This window comes from Bubalus bubalis, chromosome 14 (genome assembly GCF_019923935.1).
Source record: "Bubalus bubalis isolate 160015118507 breed Murrah chromosome 14, NDDB_SH_1, whole genome shotgun sequence".
Taxonomy (NCBI): Eukaryota; Metazoa; Chordata; class Mammalia; order Artiodactyla; family Bovidae; genus Bubalus; species Bubalus bubalis.
In genome coordinates, this window is record NC_059170.1 from 49,867,295 (window position 1) to 49,892,883 (window position 25,589).

Here is a 25,589-nt window from a genome sequence, read left to right on the forward strand (position 1 = left end):
GTGTGATCTATTTATTTAAGTGAGACAACAAGATGGAGCAAAGAAATTGATGTATAAGATGAAAAAACGAGAAGTGCCTGATCAGGAGCCTTAAAGCTGTGGATCTATCTGAACACGGTGTTTCTAATTGCCAACTTTTCCACATGAGCGTAACACAATGATGGGACATCTAAAACCTGTTACTGACTGCAAATATTCTTAATATGTATACTGAAAGGATGGAATAGAGGCAATGCTTATAACTGAAGGTCTGTGGAATACAGAAGGCCAGAACTGTAGGTCAAAGAAATAGCAATATTCTGTAGCAGAACCAGTCAGCTGCAAAAAATAAGCCAAGATGACAGAGAAAAGAAATACATTGAGACAAAAGGGAAAAAAACAGCAGTAGAAACCTGATATCAGCTCTCTGATACCACAAGATTCTTAAACCTCCCTCAAATCCTAAACATGCACGCTGCTTCCCCATCTCTAGTACAAATTACCTACCTATAGTTGTTAAGTATACAAAAAAATGCTACTCATGTTCATAAAGGATTTCAGTAATAGAAACTATGACCTATCTTCTGTAGAAGCAGCCTTTGAAAGCAATCATTTTAAGTATTGTGATTTTATAGAAACTACTTTTTAGATGTTCATTAACTGCCTTCAAACAATTCTGTCTGCATTTATTTATACTTAACATCTGTTAGAAATGTTCCTGAAAAACTGTCCTCCAAATAAGGAGCCCCATGGGTTAACATTTCAGAAATTTATATGAAAAATAGGAGCATTATTCCCCAGAGAGGGAAAATCTGTTTCATGATGCAATATATAATAAAATCACACGGAGGTTTGGGGACACCTGTCCCTATGACTGCCTCCTGGGAGGCTTCATTAGAAGTGTGTGTGGGTCCTTAGGCCAGCCGTTGGTTCTGCATCACATGGTAGCCACGTTTACTTCCAGACGCAGTGACGCAGTTGCCCTCTCCGACTCCCTGTGAACCACACGTCCAGGGTCACTACTGAGCCACAGACAGAGAGCACTTCTCTGTGGGGCTTCTACATTCTTTCCTTTGATGGATAACATGTCTCAAATGGATTCTTTTCAAGACTTAAAGATTTTTTTTTTTAATTACAAGTTAATGTAGTCAACTTATTTCATGAAATAGATATATTATTTTTCCACGAAAATAACTGATTTCTTATTTTGACAAAATTATAGAATATTATCCTGGAGAAGGAAATGGCAACACACTCCAGTATTCTTGCCTGGGAAATCCCATGGACAGAGGAGCCTGGCGAGCTACAGTCCATGAGGTTGCAAAGAGTCGGACACAACTGAACAACAGAAGATACACACATAGAATATTATACTTCTCGAATGTGTTCAGAAAGTGAGGTACGTGGAAATCATATGCTCCAAGTGGAACACCATGAAATATGCACATTTTAAACTTAACTATGTCAAATTTTATCCTACTGTATACATGAATCTTACATGGAATGTGAATAGCAGGTGCAAAGGATTTATGAAAAATTTATAGAAAAAACTCAATATTGAAAATATTCTACCGATTTACATTTTCCCTGTAAATTTAGAAAAGATTACAGTAATTCATTTTTAGCAGAATACCTCTCCTTCAGCATGTGCAATCCCAGTGCTCTCCAGAAGCAATGTTAACATTTCAGTAACATTAAAATTAGGAGTACACATTGAATATACATTGTATAATGACACCACAAGTACAAAAAACCAACAGTACAGGGCACATGTTAAACTCTAGTATCCCCATCTTGTTTAAGGAAACCTAAATTTTGAAGTATAATTGACTAAACAAACCTAAATCTTAAAACATTTAAAAATTCCTTTTTAAAAGTTCTTCACAAGACTTTTTTCCAATTCTTCAGTTATATTTAAGAGATAAGAAGCAACCATCACATATGCATCAGGTTTAAAGCAGCAATCTACTCTGAGATTTGCCTGCTTTCTTTTCATCCTGCTGCTGCTGCTGCTAAGTCGCTTCAGTCATGTCCGACTCTGTGTGACCCCATAGACAGCAGCCCACCAGGCTCCCCCGTCCCTGGGATTCTCCAGGCAAGAACACTGGAGTGGGTTGCCATTTCCTTCTCCAACACATGAAGGTGAAAAGTGAAAGTGAAGTCGCTCAGTCGTGTCTGACTCTTTGCGACCCCATGAACTGCAGCCTACCAGGCTCCTCCGTCCATGGGATTTTCCAGGCAAGAGTACTGGAGCGGGTTGCCATTGCCTTCTCTGGTCTTTTCAGCTTAGAGTTCAATAATTTTGGGAACATCATAGTAAATAAAGTGCATTTAAACATATATTATGTTTACAATCTAACTGTTGTTATTGTTCAGTTGCTAAGTCATGTCTGACTCTGTGATACCACGGACTGTAGCATGCCAGGATCCTTTGTCCTCCACTAACCCATTACTATAGGATTTTTAAAAAACTGAAGTTTTGTATTAGACAATTTGGTCTATCAGTATTTCCTGCACATATTTAAAAAATAGAAGTGAGCAGGATTAATCATTTGGGGGGAAAATGACTGTGGAGAATCTAAAATCAAGAGCAATAATTCTCAAAATAAGGCAGGATATAAATGACAGTAAATGGCTTTCACATCCATAATTTCAACAGCCCCTAAGAATTAATGTGATGAAGGCAGATTAACCACCCTTAGTTTATAGCCAAGAACAGATCCAGAAAAGGTCAATGGTACTAACTTTAAAAAAAAAAAATTTACTTTTCAAGTATTTTCTATGTGACTAGGTACCCTGCCAGGTACTGAGGGCACAAAATGAACAAGCAAGCAAAAGGCAGAAAAAAAGGTATCTGTCTGCAAGGAGCTGAAAAGTCTGGCCCAAACTAACTAAACCAGTAACCACCAAAGATGGTTTAACTCCTACTTGGTTTATTCCTTCACTTTGTATCTGATTTCAAGGTAAGGATGAACATAGAAGGGGCTTCCCAGGTGGCTCACTGGTAAAGAATCTGCCTGCCAGTGCAGGAGACACAGGAGATGCAGGTTTGATCCCTGGGTCAGGAAGATCCCCTAGAAGAGTACATGGCAATCCACTCCAGGATTCTTGCCAGGATAATCCCATGGACAGAGGAGCCTGGCAGGCTATACAGTCCATGGGGTTGCAAAGAGCCCAACACAACTGAGCACACTCCCATGAACACAGAAGAAAGCTTAGTAGGTGGATCAGGACAGGTTACTTCAGAAAAAAGTGTGATACTTTCTAAGTTTAAGACTAAGTAAAATGTGTGCTTGAGTTAGAAAGTACTTTTTTTTCCTTTCTGGCTGGGTAGCTGTAAAAAGGATGTATGTGTGTGTGTGTTGAGAGGTGGGACAGGGAGATGTGTGTGTGTGTTGAGGCGGGGCAGGGATGTGTGATTGTGTGTGTTGAGAGGTGGGGCAGGGATGTCCTCAAAGGATAAAGTCTAAGCTGATTCAGAAGCCTGCAACTGAAGAACACAGCTTTTGGGAGGGCAGGGGAAAATTACCACTTGAACCGAGCAATGCATGAGCCTCCTCCTGGTTCTCACATGTACAAGTTCAGTGAACATGGGATTGAGGAGATCAGGACTGCCTGTACTTAAGCTGATCATTAAGAGTGATGACTCTAGCTTTGGTACTGAGGAAGAGACCAGACACACAGACATAACGCAGAGCAAAGAATAGTTACAGTCCCCTTTCATGCACCAATAAATAACACATCCACTTATCAAAATGCCAAAGCAAACGTGGGAGAGAAAATTTTCATCTATATTCAGGATTAAACTTTCTAATTTTAAATTACTCGACTTCAGCTGTAAATTTATTTCAGATGAAAGGTTTGGAGAGATTATTAATCTTCCAAAAGCCTGGACGGTGTTCAAAAAATTAACATAATAAAAAAAGTCCTGCCGTCGCCATGACAAAAATCATAGGCATAAATTTGTTGAGCACCTACTGGGACAGCACTGTGCTAGGTTGACTGTTACTTCTAATACTTTGTGACGTTTCAGTCTTCTCAACTTCTTTATCTATCATCTCTTACAATGTTCATTCATAACTCTCTATTATTCGCAACACAGCTCAGCTGTGTTCCCTCAAGTTGGTCCTAAAGACATTTCCTCGTTTGAAGGAGGGGAGGAGGGGAGAGCGAAGTCTCTACTGAATATTGAAGACGTGACCTTCTTGGTATTTGTGCTGGTCTTTCAGAAATCCCTGAACTTGTACGCAGTTCGAGATAAGATCGCCATCCATCACCTGCCAAGACCACACCTGCCAGCCCTCGTTTCACGCCATGAGTTTCTGCACAGCGACCGCTGCCCACCCAGATACTAAATTGTGGCCTGTTAATACCTTAACTCTTAAGTCTGGGGGCCTAGGATCTGGCCGATGTACTGGGGGGTGGGAGGCCGCAGGGCGGACGTGGCCGCAGGGAGAAGGGCGCGGCCTGGGGGCGGGGGCGGCCGAGGTGACAGCAGGTGAGCGCCCAGCGCGCAGGAGGAAGTGAGACAGGCCGGCGTGGGGATTACTCATTCCGCTTCACCGCCGAGGTGGCTCGCAAGCGGAACTTCTCGCCCCTCTTTCGGTCCAGCTGAACTTCTACCTCCTTGAAGTCACTTCCCACCCCCGGTTTGCTCGCGGGCGGGGGGCGCGGGGAGGGGGGGAACCGTGCGTCCGAGGAGGGGCAGGGAGTCTCGGGGCGCCGCGTGTCCCGAACCAGCCGCCCGCCGCTCCCCAGACCAGCCTGCCCGCCCCCAGATTGCGGGGCATCCCCGGGCGGACGGGGTTGCGTGAACCGCCACCCCCCGACCCTGCCCCCCGTAAAGCCGAAGGAAGACAGGTCGATCCCGCCACTCCGGGGGCGGCTCCGAGGGCACGGGATGCCGGCGAGAATCAGCTAAACCCGAACGTGCCCCTGGCGGCCGCAGCGGGTGTGGCCAGTTCAGAGCTCCTATTTTACCTTTCTCGGCTCCGACGGCCAGTCGCCCTTCGGACCACGTCCGCACGGTTCCCCCGCGCCCCCACCCAGCCACCCCCGCCCGCGACACCTGGAGGAAACTTTTTCCTCGCCCCTCCATGCAAACTCAGCTGCTCCCCCGTCTGCCGCAAACCGTCCTCTCCCTAGCAACAAGGTTCCGGCCGTAGAGCGAGTGGCTCTAGGTGTAAGGAAGGTGATGTCGTAAAGCCGCGAGTGTCGTAAACCAGGTGCGGTGGGGAGGGGGGAGGGGTGGAGGCGGAGGGGCGGGGGGGGGGAAAGGGGGAGGGAGGGAGGGGGAGGAGGTGACTCGAGCATTTAGACACAAGCGAGAGGATCATGGCGGATGGCCCCAGGTGTAAGCGCAGAAAGCAGGCGAACCCGCGGCGCAATAACGGTGAGTGGCGGAGGGGACCGGGGAGCGGCGGAGTCAGGGGGAGCCGGGCGGCCGGTGCGCCCCCGAGGGCGAGGGGGGCGAGCTGGGCTGGGGGCGGCCGGGCAGGGACGGGCCAAGTGGAGTGGGAAAGTAGAAAGTAGTGCTCTCTGCCCCCCTCCGGGCCGCCGCCGCCGGAGCCGCGCCGCGGCCGCCCGCTCTCCCTGAACCGTTATGTCTCTTACCTGGTCTCTCCGCCTAGCGGCTCCCGCCGCCCCTGCCGCCTCGCTGGACCGTTAGCCGCCGCCGCCGCCGCATCCCCGGCGCGGGCGGGCGGGCGGCCGGGACGCGGCGCCCACTTTTCTGGGCTCCGGGGGGAGCGGCTGTTGCTTCTTTCCGCACTTTTTCCCCACTCTTGTGCCCCCTCGGCGCCCCCCTCCCCGCCTCCTCGGCGCCCTCGGCGTTTCGTCCCCGCCGCGCCGAGGCCCCGGAGCCGAGGAACTAACTTGTGCCCGGCGCTTGTCCGTGCAGAGTGGCTTCCGCGAGCCGCGGCCCCGCCGGCGCGGTGGCTCGGGCCCCGCGGCTTGGCCGGGCGGGCGGGCCGGGCTGCGGGCGCGCGGCGGCGGGACGCGGCGGCCGCGGGCTGCGTGTCGTCCGTGCGCGCGTGTGCGCGGAGCGCGCGGCTGGCGGACGGGCCAGGCCGGTGGCGGTAAAGTTGGGAGCGGCCGGCGAGGCGCGCTCGGCACGGGACGGGGCTTCACGGTCCTCGGGGTGGGGTGCCTTAAGCGCCCCGAGCGCGGTCCGCGTCCCGCGGGGAGCCGGCAGGCGGGGCGGGCGCGAAGCCGCGGCCGTGGGAGCCGTGGGGTGTGTGTGTAGGGGGCCGCAGCGGCGGGTTGGCAGAGTTGTTACCTGCTCTCGGGACCGGGAAGCACCGCAGACAGGTCCCCCCGCCCGGGAGGACGCCTCCTCCGCGCGGGGATGGGCTGCCGAGCGTGCGCCTCCCTTGTTCTCTTTCGGTTTGGGGAAGTTGTTACCTGGGCCGGACGCGCGGGGCGTGAAACCGGCGAAGGGAGCTTGGACGGCGCTCGGGATCTCGGGTGGAAGAAGTGTGGGGGAGGGGGGCGGCCGGACCGACGGACGCGGGGCGCCGCTGCCCGAGCGGCGGCGGCGGCCGCCGCCGGGTTTACTAAGTGCTGATGCTGCGCGGGGAGGGGCGCGCACACCCCCCCGCCCCATCTGCCTGGCGTGAGAGTTTAGAAAAATAACAATAATAACGGGAGAGCGAGAGAGCGAGCCCCGAACATGTGTTGGTGGGTTGCACAGTCGCCCTTTGCGGTGGGGAGAGACGGTGGAAGTTGGTTGCATTTCTGCTTATCTGGGGGGCGATGCTGCGCCCGCCTGCCCGCCCGCTCCGCGGCGACCGTCTGCTGGTGGGTATTGTCTGGACAGTTCCTGCGGCGACAGGGCCGAGGCCGGAGCGCGGCCCCCGCCCGCCGGGTACCTGTTTGGAGAATAATGGGCGGCTACGGCCCTGCCGCTGGCTGCGGCCGAGTCTATATAAGGAATTGCACGGATCTAGCGGACCGAGGGGCTCGTATGGGTTCCTGCGTTATTTTTAAAACGAGTTTCTGAGAGTAGGGAAATAAATGCGCCTGGAACGGGATCGCCGTATCCTCCAGAAAATGAGGAAATACGGGTTTAAGTCAAAACTCTCCGGCGCTCGCCCCACCCCCAGGCCCGGGCTCCCTTTCTCCCTCCCCTCCGGGATGCGAAACGCGAGGTTTTGTAACCTTTCCTGGCAATTTTAGATTTTGTGTGGGATTTCCTGTCTAGAAGCAGATACGGAGGTTTTTAGGCGGTTTCAAGATGTAAACGTAATTTTAATTTATTCGAGCCGACATTGAAACCGCCGCTTTCGTAAACGGTATTAGTTACCCAAATACACATTTGCATTTTAAAGACGTCTGTTAAGTGATGATCGATAACTAATATTTGGCGTCCTCGTTGTGGAGAGATGACTTGTTACGGCCAGGAGCGGAGCACAGGCTATTGCAATTTTAATTTCCTGTTTTAGCGTCAAACAGTGTGTGTGCTATATTGAGCTGTTGCTGCTGTTGCTGATGTGGCTTTATGAAAGGTAAGTTGGTCTGGAAAGGACTGTTCGCGTTTTACCTTATTTAAAATGTTCATCGCCAGAGAAAGGGGCTTTTCTTGTTGCTGACGACATGTGTGTGACATGTGAGTCTGAACCACCCAGCGTCTGTGCAGCTGCTGTAAACATGTTTACCTGAGCAGGAAAGGATGGATTTTTCTTCTAAAGATCCTGGGATGTGACTATTACACCCATCAGGCATATCAACAGATGACTTAAGGGGAAAAAGCGATCCTGAAAGGTACTTGAAATCAACAGGAAAGAGAGCTGTTGGATCGCTGCAGCAAATGGCAACTTGTGCAGGTAGAAAAAAGATGGTGTTTAGTTTTTCTCCTCCATGTATGTCAGCCCCCTCCTGTCTGCTGCTTTCATTCTCAATGGAGGGATTTATTTATCACGCTTGCTGTCAGTGTTTTTCCTTTGTGTTTAATATTGGAAAAACAGATTTGGGGATGTTTAGCACAAAACGTCTTGTCTGCAGTGAGCATTACTCTCAGAAAACAAAAGGTGTTTCAGATAGCAGTGTGCTACTACAGGTATCTTCCATTTTCATCACTTTTGGCTCCGTCCTTGTATTTCTTTTTGTTCTCAGATGCATTTCATCCATTGCTGATTATTACAGCCACGCTATTTGATTAAGCCTCCTGATTTGCAAATTAAAAATGAAGTTACACGCCATTGTGTTGTGAAACCTCAGGATAGGTGCTGGTTAGGATTTCTTAGCAACGCAATCATATGTAAGTTGCAGTTGTTTACTGGAGAGAATCGCTTGGAAAAAATGTTAACTCTTAAATCTTTTTAATGAAGGAATAAATGATGTGATGTATACAGTAGGAGATAGTCATGGAGGTACTTTATGCTGTAATTTATATGTAAATAATGTTTTGTTCATTTTGAAATAAGGCATGCAGATTTTCTGCTCAGCCTCCAGTAAAATATTTTAATTTCTTCTCTGGAATATATCTGCAGAGTAGGATATTAATGGGAGCATCAAGTAATGTGACTTGACAGGGGTAAACCAGTTTGAGCAAGGTTTGACGAAAGCATCAAACCTTATGTAGTAACTTTATGGTAATGATGTTAGTGGCATTAGAATGGCTTAAATTGTTTTTTTTACCATTTATAATGTCATGCTTTGTTTGCTGTATTTTCAAAATCTGTGTTCTCATTTTCCACTTCTTTTTGTGGTTACTTGTTTTTTTCTTGAGAAGTGTACTCTAGTCACTAATGACTAACACTGATTAATTCACCCTGGATGGACTAGCAGGTACATATCTTCTGTCATTTGCATTTCTGCTTGCTGTCTTTGGAAACCACCAGTAGAGGATGCTAACAAAAATGATTATTGCTTTAGTATTACCATAAACCTGTCGTATCTCCTGTTGATTTGAGACCTCTGCTTTGATAGGGACCTTCGATGTAATTCTCTGTCTTATCCGTTATTTAAAACTAGTCCTAGGTAAGTTAGGCATAAGCATTTTCTGGGTTGCCAGGACTGGAAAGAAGTAGGATTGTTTAGGTTCCTATCAATTTAGTCTTGCTTTAGACCAGTTGTATTACTGCTTTCTTAAAGTTTTATGTTGGTAGGTTTGGAGAAGAATATGTAATGATTTGTCCATATTTATTTTACAAAATTACTATATTTTTTAACTCTCTTTTTCATTCATAGTAAGATCTCTGGGAATATATACTTTAAGACATTAAAAATGTAAATGGTTGGATATAGTAAGAAAATTTGAAATTGGTGATACTGTGTAATTATTTTTTCATACTTTATGTAGACTTAAACTATACATGGATTGGCAGACAACTTCTGAAGAAGGTATTAAACAGCGGTTACTCAGATGTTAGTGATTTTTAGATTTTGTCTTTCCCGCCTCTTCTATTTAAGATTCAGAATCAGATAGTATATAAGTTTTAAATTGATCAACTGAAAATTAAAGAATGTACATTTGTTTTGAAGTTTTAAATTCATTTAAAAATCTCTGCAGCTTATTAATTAGTATGCTTGTAGTCAAAGAATTCTTTTCAACAAATGTATATTGATATAACTTATATTGCACAAGATTCAATGTATTTATATCTTTTTGGCCTGTGTCTACATAATTATGTTAATGTAACTGTAAACTTTTGGAATTCCTACTTAGGTCAAATGTCATGAATATTTCCGTAATTATTTTTAATGGTTTCTCTATTAATGCACCAACACCATTACCTTAATGCAATTGTAATACTCTTTTATCTTGAATTGTAGGAATTCAGGTAGGAATTACCTGAATTATCAGGTAATCTTGTGTGAATTTCTCATTTTAGGGTGTCATAGTTCTTCAAAAGTGTGTGTTTGTGTGTATCGTTTCACATTTCCTGACATAGTTCTTGAGACTGGTGTTCTACCAATTCCTAGGGCTCAACAGTGAATACTTTTGGTTTACTTTTTTTTTTTTTTTTTAAATGAACTAAGGAACTTCACCACGAAGCCATGATATGTACAGTTGTAGCGTGGAGTAAAACTTAAACTATCTTATAAATTGGAAGCATCAATCACTTGTTAAAATGACTCTGATATAAAAACATATGGAATATTTGGTTAGGACTTTCTCTTCTTTCTTGTAGACAGTATTTTTTAAAATGCCATACCCTGTGTTTTCAATTTTGATAGCTTTAAAGCATATGGTAAGAAAGTTCTATCAAATTGGAAATGATACATTTAAAATAACAGCATAATTATTTATCCTGGATGTGTTTCTATTTTTTTCTCTTTTTTTGCTTTCCCTTGTATAAATCACTTATAAGCGTGTGATTAGAGCCAGATGTAAACAGAGATGCAGTATGATGTGGAATTGTATTACTAGCTAGTCTTAACTACTTGTCATGAATTACAGAAGAGGTAAAGAAAAATCACACAGATTTTGGAAGAAGACATGCGTTAATGTGCAAAAGTGCAGTGAGAGGTTAGAGGACTTGATGAAATGATAGTAGTATTTAGGCGTGAAAAAGGGGAAGATGCCCTGGAGAAGGAAATAGCAACTCACTCCAGTGTTCCTGCCTTGGAAATTCCATGGATAGGGGAGCCTGGTGGGCTGTGGTCCATGGGGCCGCAAGAGTGGGACCTGACTTAGGGACGAAACCATCACCACCATCACAATCCCTGCAGTATGATCACTAATTTATGGGGAGAAATGTCTCTTCATTTCCAACAGACCTATCAACTAAGTAAAATTAAAGTTCATTATTGACATAAAATGTAAATTTTTAAAATTAAAGTGCCTTAATTAGGAAATAAAATGCAATATATTAAAAATGAAATATAAAGTGAAAATACTTTTTGAAAGACTATATGTTATGCGTATAACTAGCTAAATAATAGCTAAAATAGGTGTATTAAAAGTGGAAAATAAATGGATATATGCAGAGTAGGAAAAGTTTTGCAGCAACCTTGGTTAAAATGAAATGTGACCTACTGTACAAGCTTTGCTATAGGAAATCATCTTTCCTTTGGATGAGACAGTGGTTTTTTTCTTATTTTTTCCAGTTTTACTGAGATGTAATAGACGCATAACACTGCAGGTTTAAGGTGTACAATGTGATAATTTGATACACATGTGTATTGCAGCGTGTTTACCACAGTAAGGTTAGTTAACACATCCTTCACCTCACATAATTACCAGTTTGTTGTTGTCATGATGAGAACATTCAACCTCTACTCTCATAGCAACTTTCAAGTACAGTGTACAGTACTGTTAACCAGCCGTCAGTTCCCCGAATTTCTTCGTGTTATAATTGGAAGTTGTCCCTTTGACAAACATCACTGTGGAACGGTGCTTGACGAATGATAGCTGTAAAGGAAACATTCTTAGGGCATTGGTTTTACCAAATACAGTTTTTAACCATGTTGTGTGCATGATGGGGGTGGTTTGTGCTGCTGGTTAGTCTGAAGCTGGGTGTCTTGAAAGTATGGCAGTAACTTAAATAGCAAGAGGCCCTCTAGAAGATTGTGTTCAGAGAAAAAAATTAATGTTTACAACCCACTTCATTAATTTTGTTAAAACATACTTTGGAGAATATCATTGGGGTGTAGATAAATTGAAAGATTCCAAAAGTATCAGCCAAAAAAAGTATTCAAGTCCATGCTTGTGTTAATAGCTATGAAACATTATTAGATTCTTTATTCTTTCTCTAAGAAGTTTTCCTCTCGTTTATTTCTTCAAACATTTTCTTGGTATTTAATAGAGGTCCCCTGTAAACACAGAGAATGTAGTTAATTGTCCACGTACATGTTTGTCCTGTAGTCAACTCTGTGGATTCCTGAGACTTGATGTGCGGGCTTTGGAGTCTACACTGTAGCTGTTGGTGGAAGACCTCGTAGTGTGGTGGCCTGGGGGACCTGCAGGAACAACTGTATCTGTGCTGGAATTATTAGGAACAGATGTTTTTGTGACCTCTTAATTCCCACCCCCCTTCCCCCGCCCCTTCCCCATCCATATTTAAACTTCAGTGTGGATGAAGATAAATATGGGAGTGATGTCAATTTCTCATGTTTATTATTGTATTCTAAAAATATTGCAAGACGTCCCTTTTCTCTTTTAATATGTTCCAGTTTCAGAATTTTAGGTATATTCTAATTTCAGCTTGTAAAATATTTAAAATATTGATTCTAATTTTCTTTTTGTAAAATGTGACATCACTATTCTTCAGATACCTCGGTTACTATTCATGGTTACCAAGCTACAATATAGTCTGATTTCTTTTATTTTTAAGGCCTCATATCCATTCAATCCACAGATCTAATTGAACGCTTGTTTGTTGTTAAGTGCTCAGAATGTGACCAGTTTGTTGATTTAAAAATTAATCATTCTTTTGGAATCTTAACATTTTTAATATGGAAGGGACCTCTAGGGAATCGTCATTTTTTATCTGAAAACTGATACCGTAAAGCTGAAATTTAGGACCTTCAAGTAGAAACTCCATAAGAGACTTTAACATGTGTTTTAAGAAGGGGCAGTGGTAATGGGTGGAATACCTAAATCGTTCATGAAATAGAATGTCTGAGCCTGGGTTCCAGTTAACCTTACTCTACCTTAGATATGGGAAAAGGCTCTTTGAACATCACTGTATCTCTAATGTTTTCTCCTTTCTACTCTAAAAAACTAAGTTGCTGTTCACTCCTATTGCTACATCCTTTTCTAAATCTCTTTTGATACTCTCTTTTTTTAAATTGGGGGGAGGGAATGTTGGAGCAGAGAGAAAATAATTTAATGTGAACAGATACTAATTAAATGAAATCTTGGAGCTGGAGGGATTTGGGAGAATTATCCAAATTATTATTTTTTTTTTCAGATAAGTAAACAGATTCAAAGAGGAAAAAGAACTTGACCAGATTCTGTTACTAACTAGTTTGCTTGGACTTGGTTACAGCTTCTCAGGCGAGTAGCTTGATATGCCTTAATTGGACCGTTTTACCTATGAAGATAACAAGGAAGAAGTAGAAGTCTTGAATTCTCAGATTTATCATAGGAAAAACCAACGGTATTTTGTGGAATACTCAGTTGCTCATAAAAATGGATTTCTGATCTCTTCCCATACATCCATCAAATTTGACAGTTGATGTGCTGACTTCATCTAAAACATTGCAGGTGCAGAGTTGGTATCGTGTTGCTTAGAGGCATATTCCTATTACTTGGATTGTCATGTTCCCTCTTCATTCCCTGCCTCAGCTTCCATTCACTCTCCTTCCCAACTCTCACTTGTACCCAATCTAATGTGTTTTATGTATGTTCTTGGCTGTTTCCTTGTAAAATTATCTAGTTCTTTGTTTTGCATCGTATAACTGATACTTTGCTGTATGTTTCCTTCACTTATTGTTGTTTGAGATCTGTTCATGTTATTGTAAGTACATGTCTTCATTGCTTGTAGCTGTGTGGTATTTCATGGTTTGCTTTAGCACTTAACGATTACTTATCAGTTCCCCTGATAACAGTGACCCAGATTGACTCCAACTCTTGAGTACAAATAATTCTGTAAAAAGCATCTTTCTACATGTTGCTAATGACTGTGAAAGAGTTTCTCTGGGAACATATATCCAGGCATCTTATTGCTGAGTTATAGGTTAGTCACATATTAAATAACACTGAGTTCTGCCAGATTATTTCTGAAATGGCTACACCAGTTTTTCCCTTCACCAGTGTTAGATAATTCCCATTTTCTCATATTTTTGTCAGCTTTTGGTATTGTACAGCATCTCCATTTGGCTAATTTGACAGTTGTTAAGTAGAATATTGTAATTGCTTTATATAAAGTATAAAACATATTTCTTTGTTTTGTAGGCAGGTTGATTGTTTCTTCGCGTCCTTGCTAGCCATCTAAGTTTCTCTTTCCAGGTCTGACTTATTCATACTCTTTGCCTTCTTTTTGGTTGAGTTTCCACTTGTTGATTTCCTGGAATTCCTTGTGTATTTGAGATAGTAGTTCCCATCACCTGTTGATGTTGACTGGTATGGGGCTCCCTAATTGTAATATACTTAAATCCATCACATTTTTTACTTTGTGGGTCGTAAGATGTCCTTTCTAATCCATAAGTTACAAAGATATTTTCTTAGATTTTCTTCTAATAGTTTTGTAGTTTTACCTTTCATATTTAGGTCTTTGGTGAGACTCTAGTTCACTTTTTGAATATGGTGTTTCTTTTTGAAGGGGAGCAAACAGTTAAGGATTTGGGTTGATCCTATAATATATTACCTGAGTTGCCTTGACTAAGAAATGAAGTTTCTTAGTCTCCATATGCTTAAATTGCCCCATATGTAAAATGGGGTTGGTAACCTTAGAGTTTACCTTAGGTTGAATAAGATGTATGAAGCCCTGAGCTTAATACATGTTTTAAGCATTCAATAAATTTCATTTAAAATTTTATTTATATTATTAAGATTATTTGCTTTAAATGCATCTTGACTCAACTGACAATTTCTTATTGTCTTGTCCATAATTAACTTTAACTAATACAGTAATAACTGCCATCTAAAAGGATATTGTTTTATTATTATTTATATTATTATTTATTTATAAAATTTGTTTATTGTTTCTATAGCTTTAACCTTAAGCACTGCTTAATTGTTTTGGCCTTAAGAACATGGCTGGCTGTTAAATCAGTAGCAGACTAGTTAACATACCCTGAAGCTTCATTTTACAGGTATCTGTGTATGTCATTTAGCTTTAGAAAGGCTGCCTTGGACTCTTTTCAAAAGACATTTTATTGCAAGAGACCTCACCGTGGTATTACCTTATGTATAGTATTGACCTGAACTTGTTACTCTGCTGCCTAAAACAGCCTAAGCCCAAGGAAGCTAAGCTTCATATTCCATAATTGAATAGCATAAGGAATGTGGCATCCACAACTTTTCATGGTTTCATTCATTTATTTTGAAAATAATATGGAAGAAGACAGTTGTGTGTCTCCCTAAAACATAGTGTGTCCTTGTGGTTATAGATCAAGGCAATCCTAAGATAAAAGTTAAAACGTGACTCTCTTTTTTGTGCGTGTTATTAAGTTTTATTGAGGTTTAACTTATGTACAGTAGTATGCATATGTATATTCTGATGAGTTTTGACATACCTGTGGTTACCTGTGTAACCAACAACAGAATCAAGATACGGAATGTTTCCTGCATCTCCAAAAGTTCCCTTGTACCTCGTCTCTGTCAGTCATCACTGCCTCTGGCCCAGGCCACCAACAATCCGGTTTTGATCATTAGAGATGAGGTTGACCATCTTTATTAGAGTTTTATATGAGCAGAATCATACAGTGTGTGCTCTGTCTGCCTTCTTTTGCTCAGCACAGCATTTTCATTGTGTTATAGCATGTGTCAGTAGTCCATCCCTTTTTTCTTGCTGAGCAGTCTTCCCTTGTGTGGTAGAATTGGATTTTCTGTCATTTGCAATGGGCTTACCACAGGCAGACCTTGGAGATACTGCCGATTTTGTTCCAGATCACCACAATAAACTGAATATCGCCTTAAAGTGTCACATGAAGGTTTACACTGTCCTGTACTCTTTAAGTGTGCAGTAAGTAGCATTATGTCTTAAAAAACTGCACATACCTTAATGAAAATAACTGCTGAAACATGCTAGCCATCATTTGATAACACACGGTTGCCTCAACCCTTCAGTTTTTTTTTTTTTTTTTAAATGCAGTGACTTTGAAGTACTGTAAAGTCAAACACAGTAGAACAAGTTATGCCTGCATTTGGGTTGTTTTCTGGTTCTTTGCTGTAGAACAAAGCAGCTATGAGCATTCACATCCCATTTTTATGTTATATAATGTTTCTTTTAGGTAGAATTGCTGGCTCATGTAGTAAGTGCATGTTTAACTTTGCAAGAAACTGCCAAACTAGTTTCTCTAGTTTCTCGTGTGCTTGTACCGTTTCATCTTTTGCAAAGAATGATAGTTCTAGTTCTTCCAATCTTTGCAGATGTTTGTCCATTTTAGATTAGGCTATTCCAGTAGGTATGCAGAGGTGTACTTTGGTTTTAATTTGGATTTAACTGATAACTAACGATGTTTGAGTATCTTCTGATGTACTTATTGGCCATTTCGATATTTTCTTTTGTGAAATATGTCTTCTAATCATTTATCTCCTTTTAATTGGGTTGCTTGCCTTTTTATTATTGAGTTATAAGAGTTCTCTGTATATTCTGGATCCAAGATCTTTGTTGGATTTAGATATGTGAAATATTTTCTCCCTTTCAGTGGCTTATACCACATTTGATGAAGTACAGTTTATAATTTTATTCTTTTAGGCTGTGTGCTTTTTGTATTCTAGGAAATCTTAACATTTATGTCTATGGTCCATTTGGGGTTAACTTTTGTCTGAATCTTGTTTTGATTTTCATCTGCAAATGTAGATAGCTTTGAGTAGTTTGCAGGAGACAAAAACTAGATCTTACTCATCAAAATTTCAGCATAAGAATTTCTACTTGAGATTTTTAAGAATGTTTTTCAGAACCTAACTAAGAACCAAAGTTCTTTCTTGATTGTAGAGAAACACAAATCCTGCTTTCCTGGTTTTATACATTTTTTTTTTTAACAGAGAGCCATTTCATTGTGTCCAGTCAGTTTTCAATTTTTTTCTGTCCTTAACACATTTTCATTTCACAGAGACACTCAAGGCTAACGTTTTTGAGAAAGATCCTGAAAAAAGAGTAACCAGACTTGAGCTGCCTGTGAATGCGCTCTTCGCACTCTTGCATTCCTACATGGTGGTGGTGAGTTGAGCACTTTCAGTCTTAAACTTAGCTGGTTGTTCCTCCGTCCTCTGGTCTGCCATGCAGGTTGCTGCCAAAACCATCTGTGAGAAAAGAAGTCTCATTCAATCATTACCCTAATTAAACCCCTTGCTGGGATCTTTACTAACTTACTGGACAAAACCAAGGTCCTTCCAGAGGCATGCCAGGCCCTGGTTTATGGTCCTGCCTGCTGTTTCTCCCTCTTTCTGGTGGCCCCTCCTACGTCCCACCTCCAGACTCCTGGCTTTTGCTCCATGCCTTCCAAGGTCCTTTGGTTTCCTCTACCTGGTATACACTCTTTTCCACATGATCCCTTGGGTTTTGTTACATTTTGAAATGACAGGAGTTCATCTCAGATGTTTCTTCCACTAAAATGCTTTCCCTGGCCCCCGTCCCATTTGCCAGAGAAAGGTGATTATCTTCTCTTCTGTTGTGGACCCGTGTTTATACTTGTATCATTGTGCTTATTCTGCTGTGTTATGGCATTGCTATGTCATCCTCCTACCCGACCCTGGTTTCCTTTATCTTTTTTCATTTATCTTTTAATTGGAGGAAAATTGCTTTACATTGTTGTGTTGGTTTCCTTGTCTTCCCTACCCTGGCATGCCAGGGGTGGTCTGAAGGTGGTAGTGACTGGAAGGTTCAGCACCTGCTGTGTTTACACTATTCTCCACAGGGCAGGTGCTGTTCTGAGGGCTTCACATTTACTATTAAGAGCTCATTTGATTCTCACAGTGATCCTGTTAAGGTCAGACCCTTTTTGTAGGGCTAATAAACAGTAGAAGTGGGATCTGACTCCACTTAGATCCCTTCTCCTGGACGCTGCGCTTTCGTGCCTCTCGGTGAACCTGCGCACGGTAGGCAATCAGTGCTGTGGAGTGAAGGCTGACCCTGGGAGAAGTCATTGCCTGCTCCCCTCTGCCCCTAGGGTAACTTGAAAGACTATTTTCAAATTTTCTGTGTTTTGTAATATTTAAATATTTTAAAGCATATAGATCTGAGTTGGTTAATATTATGTTTACTTCTCAATTGTGAGCTTTTTTAAGGTCATTTCTCTTGGACTGGTGATTTTTTATTTACGTTAAAATCTTGCTTCCTATAACGTTTTTCCCATAAAAGGTAACATATACCAAATAAAGCTGCTTTCCTCTTAACATAAATGATTATTCTACCCTTTGTTGTTGTTGTTTGATCCCCAAGTTGTGTCCAACTCTTTGCTACCTTATGCACTGTAGCCCACCAGGCTCCTCTGTCCTTGGGATTCTCCAGGTAAGAATGCTGGAGTGGGTTGTCATTTCCTTCTCCAGGGGATCTTCCTGACCCAGAGATTATACTTGTGTTTCCTGCATTGCAGGTGGCTTCTTTACCACTGAGCCATCTGGGAAGCCCCATTATACCCATTACTTTGGCATAGATGCTTGATCTTTGTTGGTTTTTTTTTTTTGCTACATACTTTATCACTCATTGAAGTTGATTACAGATAATGTTTATTTATTATTTATCTTTTTCATGTCCTAAAAAGCCTATATGTCACTGGATTAACTCCTATGTGATTCTTATTTTTAAGATAGTATTTTTCTATCTAACTTTTCTATTTATTTTTATCACCTGTCCCTATTTCTTGAAAATCCATTGTAACTAACTTGTATCTTATTTTTTGTTTATAAAGCTCTCACTTCTTTATAGTCCACTTAGCTTTGTATCTGGCTTGAACTTTATAGATATTAATGCATAATTCCTTCTGTTCTGGTATCCTTAGGTGCATGTATAGAAAGAGCTTTGAACTGGAAGATAGAAGTCTTAGATGCTAGTATTAAATCTACTGCTACTCAGCCTATGAAATTGAGAAAATAATTTATTTGGGTCAAGTTTGTTCATCTGTAGAATGAGCATGATGGATATCTGTGTGAAAGGCAGTGAGACCCTGAGGATGAAGGATACAGTATGTAGCCCTAAAGAGCTTACAGTGTACTATGGAAAGAATATAGAAAAACAGCCTTTAGAATATAGTTTATAACTGATGTGATATTCTGACCCACATGCACAGAGGGGATGGCTATGTCTTACAGGATGTGTCTGGGTTATCTTAGTAAAGATGTAGAGAGCAATATTCCAGACAGGGAATTGTATGCAAATACATCACACACACATACCCAGCACTCATTGTGGGGTTTGCAAGTCACGTTTGGTTGAACTCTGTAGGGCAAGCGGAGGAATGGCTAAAGATGAGGCTGGAGAATTAGATTGGAAGCAAATGAAGAAAATAAAGCTGTGTTTTACTGTGATTGGATTTTATCTTGGGTGCAATGATGATGAGGAATTGCCAAAGGTCTTGAGGAAGAGGGTGAGGTGATTATGTAATCTGTCATCTGATTTTCTTTATGTATTAGATGTTAAATGATTAAACCTTGAAGAACATATATGCCACTTTATTAAAAGTAGGAAAAGCTATAAAAGTGAAAGCATGTTTCTCCCGTTTTCCTGAGTTCTTGCTTGTGCGCTGCATTGCTAACAGAGTCACACACTAACTGCTCTGATTGTGCGGCTGCATCGTGACTGTCACCACTGCCGCTTCGTCATCTCTGAATAAAAGACTTGCTTCCCTGGAAGCAGAAGTGGCCTTGGTTGGAGTAGATTGCTCAAATCTGTAAGAAGTTGGTTGTTTCTGAGCTCTGCACTATTGTGAGGAATTTTTTATTTATACGTATATATATATTTTTTTTCCTTTTTCAAATCAGTAAATCACAACCCATGCAAATGTGTTGTGGACTTACAGTCTTAAGGAATAAGATGGTTTTACTGCCATTAATTATGATTCTCTGAAGATGTAAAATCCTCTGCATTTATTATTACTGGGCAGTTTTCTAGATTATTTCTGGCACTTATTAATGGTTCTGTGTAGAACTCCATCTTGTGAATCTGTTATATGTACTTTGTGATCAGTTCTATACTGTAGATAATTAATAAAATAAGGTAATGGTGCTTGCCATTCTCTGGGCTGGCAGGATCCACTACCTGCTTGTTAATATTAAACAAGGCTGATAAATGAGCTGACTGTTTTACTGTCTACATTGAAATAACTAGGCATGTATGAAACTTACAGATTCCAAATAAAATAAAAGTTTAAGGGAATGTTTCTGATTCAGAACAGCTGTAGGACTGGTGTGTGTGTCTCTTAATAAACAAACAGAAAAAAAAAAGTCGAGCTTTTTTGGGAAACCGCACTGCATGTTAAAGGATAGATAAAAACTAGTGCTTGTATTTAGACCAGGTGCTGAGAAAGCACACTTCATCATGTTTTAATCACTAAGTAATTAATTCTTATGTAAAAAATATCATCTTATCTGTATGGTGGTGGTGGTTTAGTTGCTCAGTCGTGTCTGACTCTTGCAACCCCATGGACTGTAGCCCGCCAGGCTCCTCTGTCCATGGGATTCTCCAGGCAAGAATACTTGGAGTGGGTAGCCATTCCCTTCTCCTCTTATCTGTATATGTTTTCTAAATATATCACATTGGACCTAATTTTGTGTTAACTAAGGGGCTTTTGTGCTCCATATGTTATAAACTGTTTTTGTAGTAGAAACTTTTAAAGCTTCACCAAGTTCATCTTAGTGATGTTCATTTGTACCTTTTGTGTATGTTCAACTGACTTCGTGTGACAGTAGTAAACTTCAATACCATGTGTGACAGCGATAAACTTAACTGCTGTGAAATGCTCTGTAATCATGGCTTTTACCATGTCAGGCTGGTTTTCTAGACAAGGCTCATCCTCCTCTTTTTTCCACGGTAGTGAGTATGGAGTTTTACTGTGCTACAAAAATAGTTTAAGGCAGGAAGGCAGACTTGGACAGTCTGTTCTTGGACAGTATTTGACGCATGTGGGGAAAGAAGCAAGGTGTTAGCTGTTTGCAGGTTTCATGACCATACTCACCCCACGTGTTCCTGGTCACCTGAGTCGTGCAGAGCCCAGGCTGCCTGCCATCTGTCCTCAGTGCATTGGGTTGAGTCGCAGTCAGGTAACGAGTCATGCCGCCACCATCGTGTTCTCCAGAGTTTCTGATTGCCGTGGGTACGGAAGGTGGCTGCAGCTGGGAAGTCTGAGATGTAAGGCGAGAGAACCCAGGAAATGGTAAATAAGGAAGACAGAGGACACTGTAAACTTGGGAGGAGGGTAATATTATTGATAAGCTGTAGACTTTGGTAAGTTGTGTACTCATGTTAAAATTTCTGAGATAAGGAATAAAGATCTAGAAGTAGTATGTGTTTCTTCCAAACTAGTAGAATAGGGAAATAGAATGAGAAAATATATTCAATTTTTTTATTTATTTTATTTTTATTTTTTATTTTATTTTATTTTTAAACCTGAAACACTGTATTAGTTTTGCCAAACATCAGAACGAATCCACCACAGGTATACATGTGCTCCCCATCCTGAACCCTCCTCCCTCCCCACACCATCCCTCTGGGTCTTCCCAGTGCATCAGCCCCAAGCATCCAGTATCGTGCATTGAACCTGGACTGGCAACTCGTTTCATACATGATATTACATATGTTTCAATGCCATTCTCCCAAATCTTCCCACCCTCTCCCTCTCCAACAGAGTCCATAAGTATATTCAATTTTTTTTAAAAGACAAGAAGTGGGAATAAAGTAGAAAGCACAAATAAGGTAGTAGTAATATAAATGTAAATATATTAGAAATGAAATGCATGTAAATTGGAAAAATGCTCTTGTTAACAGAAACTCATTGTCAGATTGGATAAAATAGCAAAATCTAGGTATATGCTCTTTCGAAGAAACATACCTTTTAAAAGGTTATAAAACATTTAAAAAGGATAAAAATAAGATATGTCTGACAATAGTTACTAAAGAAAAGCTGTGTTATGTTGCCATATGAATGTTGTGTAAAGTTTACTTTGGGGGGAAAAACTATCATAGAGAGTGAGGGTCAGCAAATAATGATAAAAAAAGATAAAAGGAATGATAATTTAAAACTGCCATGCACCTGATAATATGCTTTCTAAATATATTAAGCAAAAAATAGATAGGACCACAGGAAAAAATCCATCAGCCTTGTAAGTTATTTAAAGGTTTCCCTTACTAGAGCTTAGTTTTAATTTTTAATATGCTTACAATAATTTCTCTGCTTATAAATGTTGAAATAAGCAGAGAAAAACCAACAAAAATATAGAAGATTTTAATAACAGCGTTCACAAACTTGCTGTCACGGCCATTTATAGAACATTGCCTGTCAGATACCTTTAAAAAAGTCTTTTAAAGCACATGGGGAACATTTAATAAAACTGACAATACTCTGGTGGAATACAGCCAGCTTTAACAAATTCCTGTATATTGACATCATACTGCATTCTCTGTTTACAATGCCATTAACTACAAACACATAATTTATATAACAATAATGATAACATAATTTCCCTATAGTTTTGGGAATTCAGGTGTATTATTTGCAGATAACTCTTGGGCCAAAGAAAAACTCATAAAGAACATTAGAAAATACTTATAATTTAACAGTAATAAAATACCGTATATTAGGGCTTGTGTGATGTAACTAAAGTGATAGTTTATGGAAATTTGTAGACTTGAATGTTTATGTTACAGGACTATATGCTGAAAAAAATAACTGAATTCTTAAGAATTAGAAGAATAAAAGAATGCTCTTTCAAGTAGTGTAAAAAAGAAATATAAGTTAATGAAATTGAAACCAAAAGTAAATTAGAGGAAACAGTGCAACTAAGAACCTACTATTTGAAAAGACTAACAAGGTTGAAAACTACTGGCAGGACTAGAGGGAAGAGAAGTCACAAGATAGTGTGGTTCTGGAGTGAAGAAGAGTGTTCCACTGGTGCTTCAGGAATGGCCATCTTTATGCTCCTGTGGATGAAAGTTACATCAGTGAACACATTCCTAGAAAAAGATAGCCTGTATTGATTAGCTCAAGAAGGCATAAAAAACTGAATGGTCTTAAAACATAAAGGAAAAATATGCTCACAAAAATACCAGCTACACACAGGTTACTAGCAAATTCTATTGTACAAAGTATTCAAGGAATAATAGTAAGATATTCATTAAGGAAACCTGATCAGTAACAGCACTGGTATTATTGGATGACCCCGTATTTGGGGTGGTTAATTAAGTGGAGAAAAGTTGAGTTGGAGCGTCACCTCGTAATAGTTAAAGAAATCAGTTAGACTTGACTGTAGATCTAAACCTATAGGTAAGAAAGAGGCATAGTTAAGGTAAAACCGTACCACTTTGCAAAGGTAATAGAGTAGGATATTTTAAGGACTTTGAATAAATAAGGTAAAAATGCATAAATAGAGCAAAAGATGGTCAAGCATGACTACATCAAAATTAATAATTTTTTCACTACATAAATATGTAAAGAGCATAGAGATTAGTTCTCAGCACGTAAAAAGTCTGCCACACAGTGAAATAAAGACAGTTCAATAGAAAACTGGGCAGAGTACTTAAATGTCATTTCATTCATAAAAGAATAAAGTCATTTGACCAATAAGCATATTATAAGATATTCAGCTTCATGAGTAATCAGGGAAAGAAAGTGAAGTCGCTCAGATGTGTCTGACTCTTTGCGACCCTGTGGACTGTAGCCTACCAGGCTCCTCCATCCATGGGATTCTCCAGGCAAGAATACTGGAGTGGGTTGCCATTTCCTTCTGCAGGGGATCTTTTCGACCCAGGGATCAAACCCGGGTCTCACACATTGCAAGCAGACACTTTACCCTCTGAGCTACCCGAGAAGCCCCTGAGTAATTAAGGAATCACATGTTAAAACCACAAAAAGGCGTTTCATTCCTCTTAGATTCTCAAAAATTAAAAGGCAAATGGTACTTCTGTTCACGTAAGTATGGAGCAGCTGGAACACTTAGGAAGTAATGGTGGTAATGTTAATTGGTACAGCCACTAGAAAAAAACTGGTGTTATTAAATGAAGATGCACATACACTATGACGCAGCGTCTCCATTCCTAAGTATGTCTTAGGAAAACCTCTCTACTTGACATGTTAGGTGATGTGTATAATTGTCCATACAGCACTGTTCATAAGAATAACAACAAAACCCTTAAATTCACAGTGGGATGCATAGTGATATATTCAGACAATGGAATGCTAAAAATGAGTGAGTTATAGCTGTGCTCAACAGCTCAGATCATCTGAAGAATGCACTGTTGGTACAAAACAAATCATAGAAGATATAGCATGGTTCCATTTATATAAAAGTCAAGAATATGTGAAATAATATGTTTTTCAAGGATACAATTACAGTACAACTTTAAAGGGAATGATAAATATAAAATTAGGCATGAGTGAATAACATTGCTTTGGGGAGTGACATAGTAAATGCAAGAGGTAAGGGTAATGTTTTTTCTTTAAAAAAAAAAAAACAAAACCCTGTATGGTGAATACTCAAATATTTGTTATATTTTTATTTGTACCTTAAAAACTTATTTATAGAATTATTTTTAGTATTTAATATTAATAACTACTTATAAAATTAATCAGCTGCTGATAATCAGTATTTAATTGAAAATAGTAACTGGGAAAAATTATTTTGAATATCTTGAGTTTTTAATATGATATTTGTGTCTTTTTTGAGGGAATGTGTTAGTTGCTCTGCTGCTGCTGCTGCTAAGTCGTCTCAGTCGTGTCTGACTCTGTGTGACCCCATAGACGGCAGCCCACCAGGCTCCCCCGTCCCTGGGATTCTCCAGGCAAGAACACTGGAGTGGGTTGCCATTTCCTTCTCCAAGGCATGAAAGTGAAAAGTGAAAATGAAATCGCTCAGTCATGTCCGACTCTTAGCGACCTCATGGACTGCAGCCTACCAGGCTCCTCCATCCATGGGATTTTCCAGGCAAGAGTACTGGAGTGGGGTGCCATTGCCTTCTCCGGTTAGTTGCTCAGTCATGTCCAATTGTTTGCAACCCCATGGACTGTAGCCTGTCAGGCTCCTCTGTCCGTGAGATTTTCCAGGCAAGAATACTGGAGTGGCTTGCCATGCCCTCCTCTAGGGGATCTTCCCAACCCAGTGATTTTGATATTTGGCAAAACTAATACAATTATGTAAAATTTAAAAATAAAATAAAATTAAAGAACAAACAAACAAACAAAAAAAAACCTAAGTCTCTTATGTCTCTTGCATTGGCAGGCAGGTTCTTTACTGCTAGCGCCACCTGGGAAGCCCTATGAGGTACAGATAACTTTAATTCTGTTATATTTCTCTAAGCACTGAATTTACAGTTTTCTACTTTCAAATATATTCTTATTGATCGCATTTTAAGAAATTTGAGAACAGCCTTGCCCTACCTTATGTTTTTCTAACTTAAAATGTATGTGATGTATTTTATTCTCACAATTTGTGGATATAATGTTTTATTTCAGGATATTGGGCTTTCCTGGTGGCTTAGCTGGTAAAGAATCTGCCTGCAATGCAGGAGACCCCGTTTTGATTCCTGGGTTGGGAAGATCGTCTGGAGAAGGGATAGGCCACCCCCTCCAGCATTCTTGGGCTTCCCTTGTGGCTCAGCTGGTTAAGAATCTGCCTGCAATGCGGGAGACCTGGATTCAATCCCTGGGTTGGAAAGATCCCCTGGAGAAGGGAAAGGCTACCCACTCCAGTATTCTGGCCTGGAGAATTCCATGGACTGTATAGTCCATGGAGTTGCAAAGAGTCAGACAGACCAACTCGCTTTCTTTTAGGTTATTACCACTTTTTTTGTTGTTGTTATTGTTTATAAAACAGTAGTTTTATGTGTCAGGCACTATTCTGAGCACTT

General features: G+C 40.8%; 1 protein-coding gene and 1 long non-coding RNA gene across 11 annotated transcripts in view; one reads left to right on the forward strand and one right to left on the reverse strand.

The window, feature by feature from the left end:
- The window catches only part of LOC102403501, a 156,020-nt gene extending 149,518 nt beyond the window's left edge, over positions 1-6,502 (reverse strand). For 2 of the 6 annotated variants that reach the window (XR_006544600.2, XR_006544602.2), the window contains exon 1: positions 5,593-6,347. This is a non-coding gene — a long non-coding RNA (uncharacterized LOC102403501). The other 4 variants (XR_003103242.3, XR_003103229.3, XR_003103223.3 and 1 more) reach the window with 4 other exon arrangements.
- ZEB1 (zinc finger E-box binding homeobox 1) overlaps positions 5,248-25,589 on the forward strand; it is a 198,414-nt gene continuing 178,072 nt past the window's right edge. For 4 of the 5 annotated variants that reach the window (XM_025264296.3, XM_025264298.3, XM_025264297.3 and 1 more), the window contains exon 1: positions 5,248-5,371. In XM_025264296.3, coding sequence (XP_025120081.2) covers positions 5,314-5,371 — 58 coding nt within the window. In that variant the 5' untranslated portion in view covers positions 5,248-5,313. Of the gene's footprint in view, positions 5,372-6,786; positions 7,485-25,589 lie in introns of those variants that run through there. The other variant, XM_044928062.2, reaches the window with a different exon arrangement.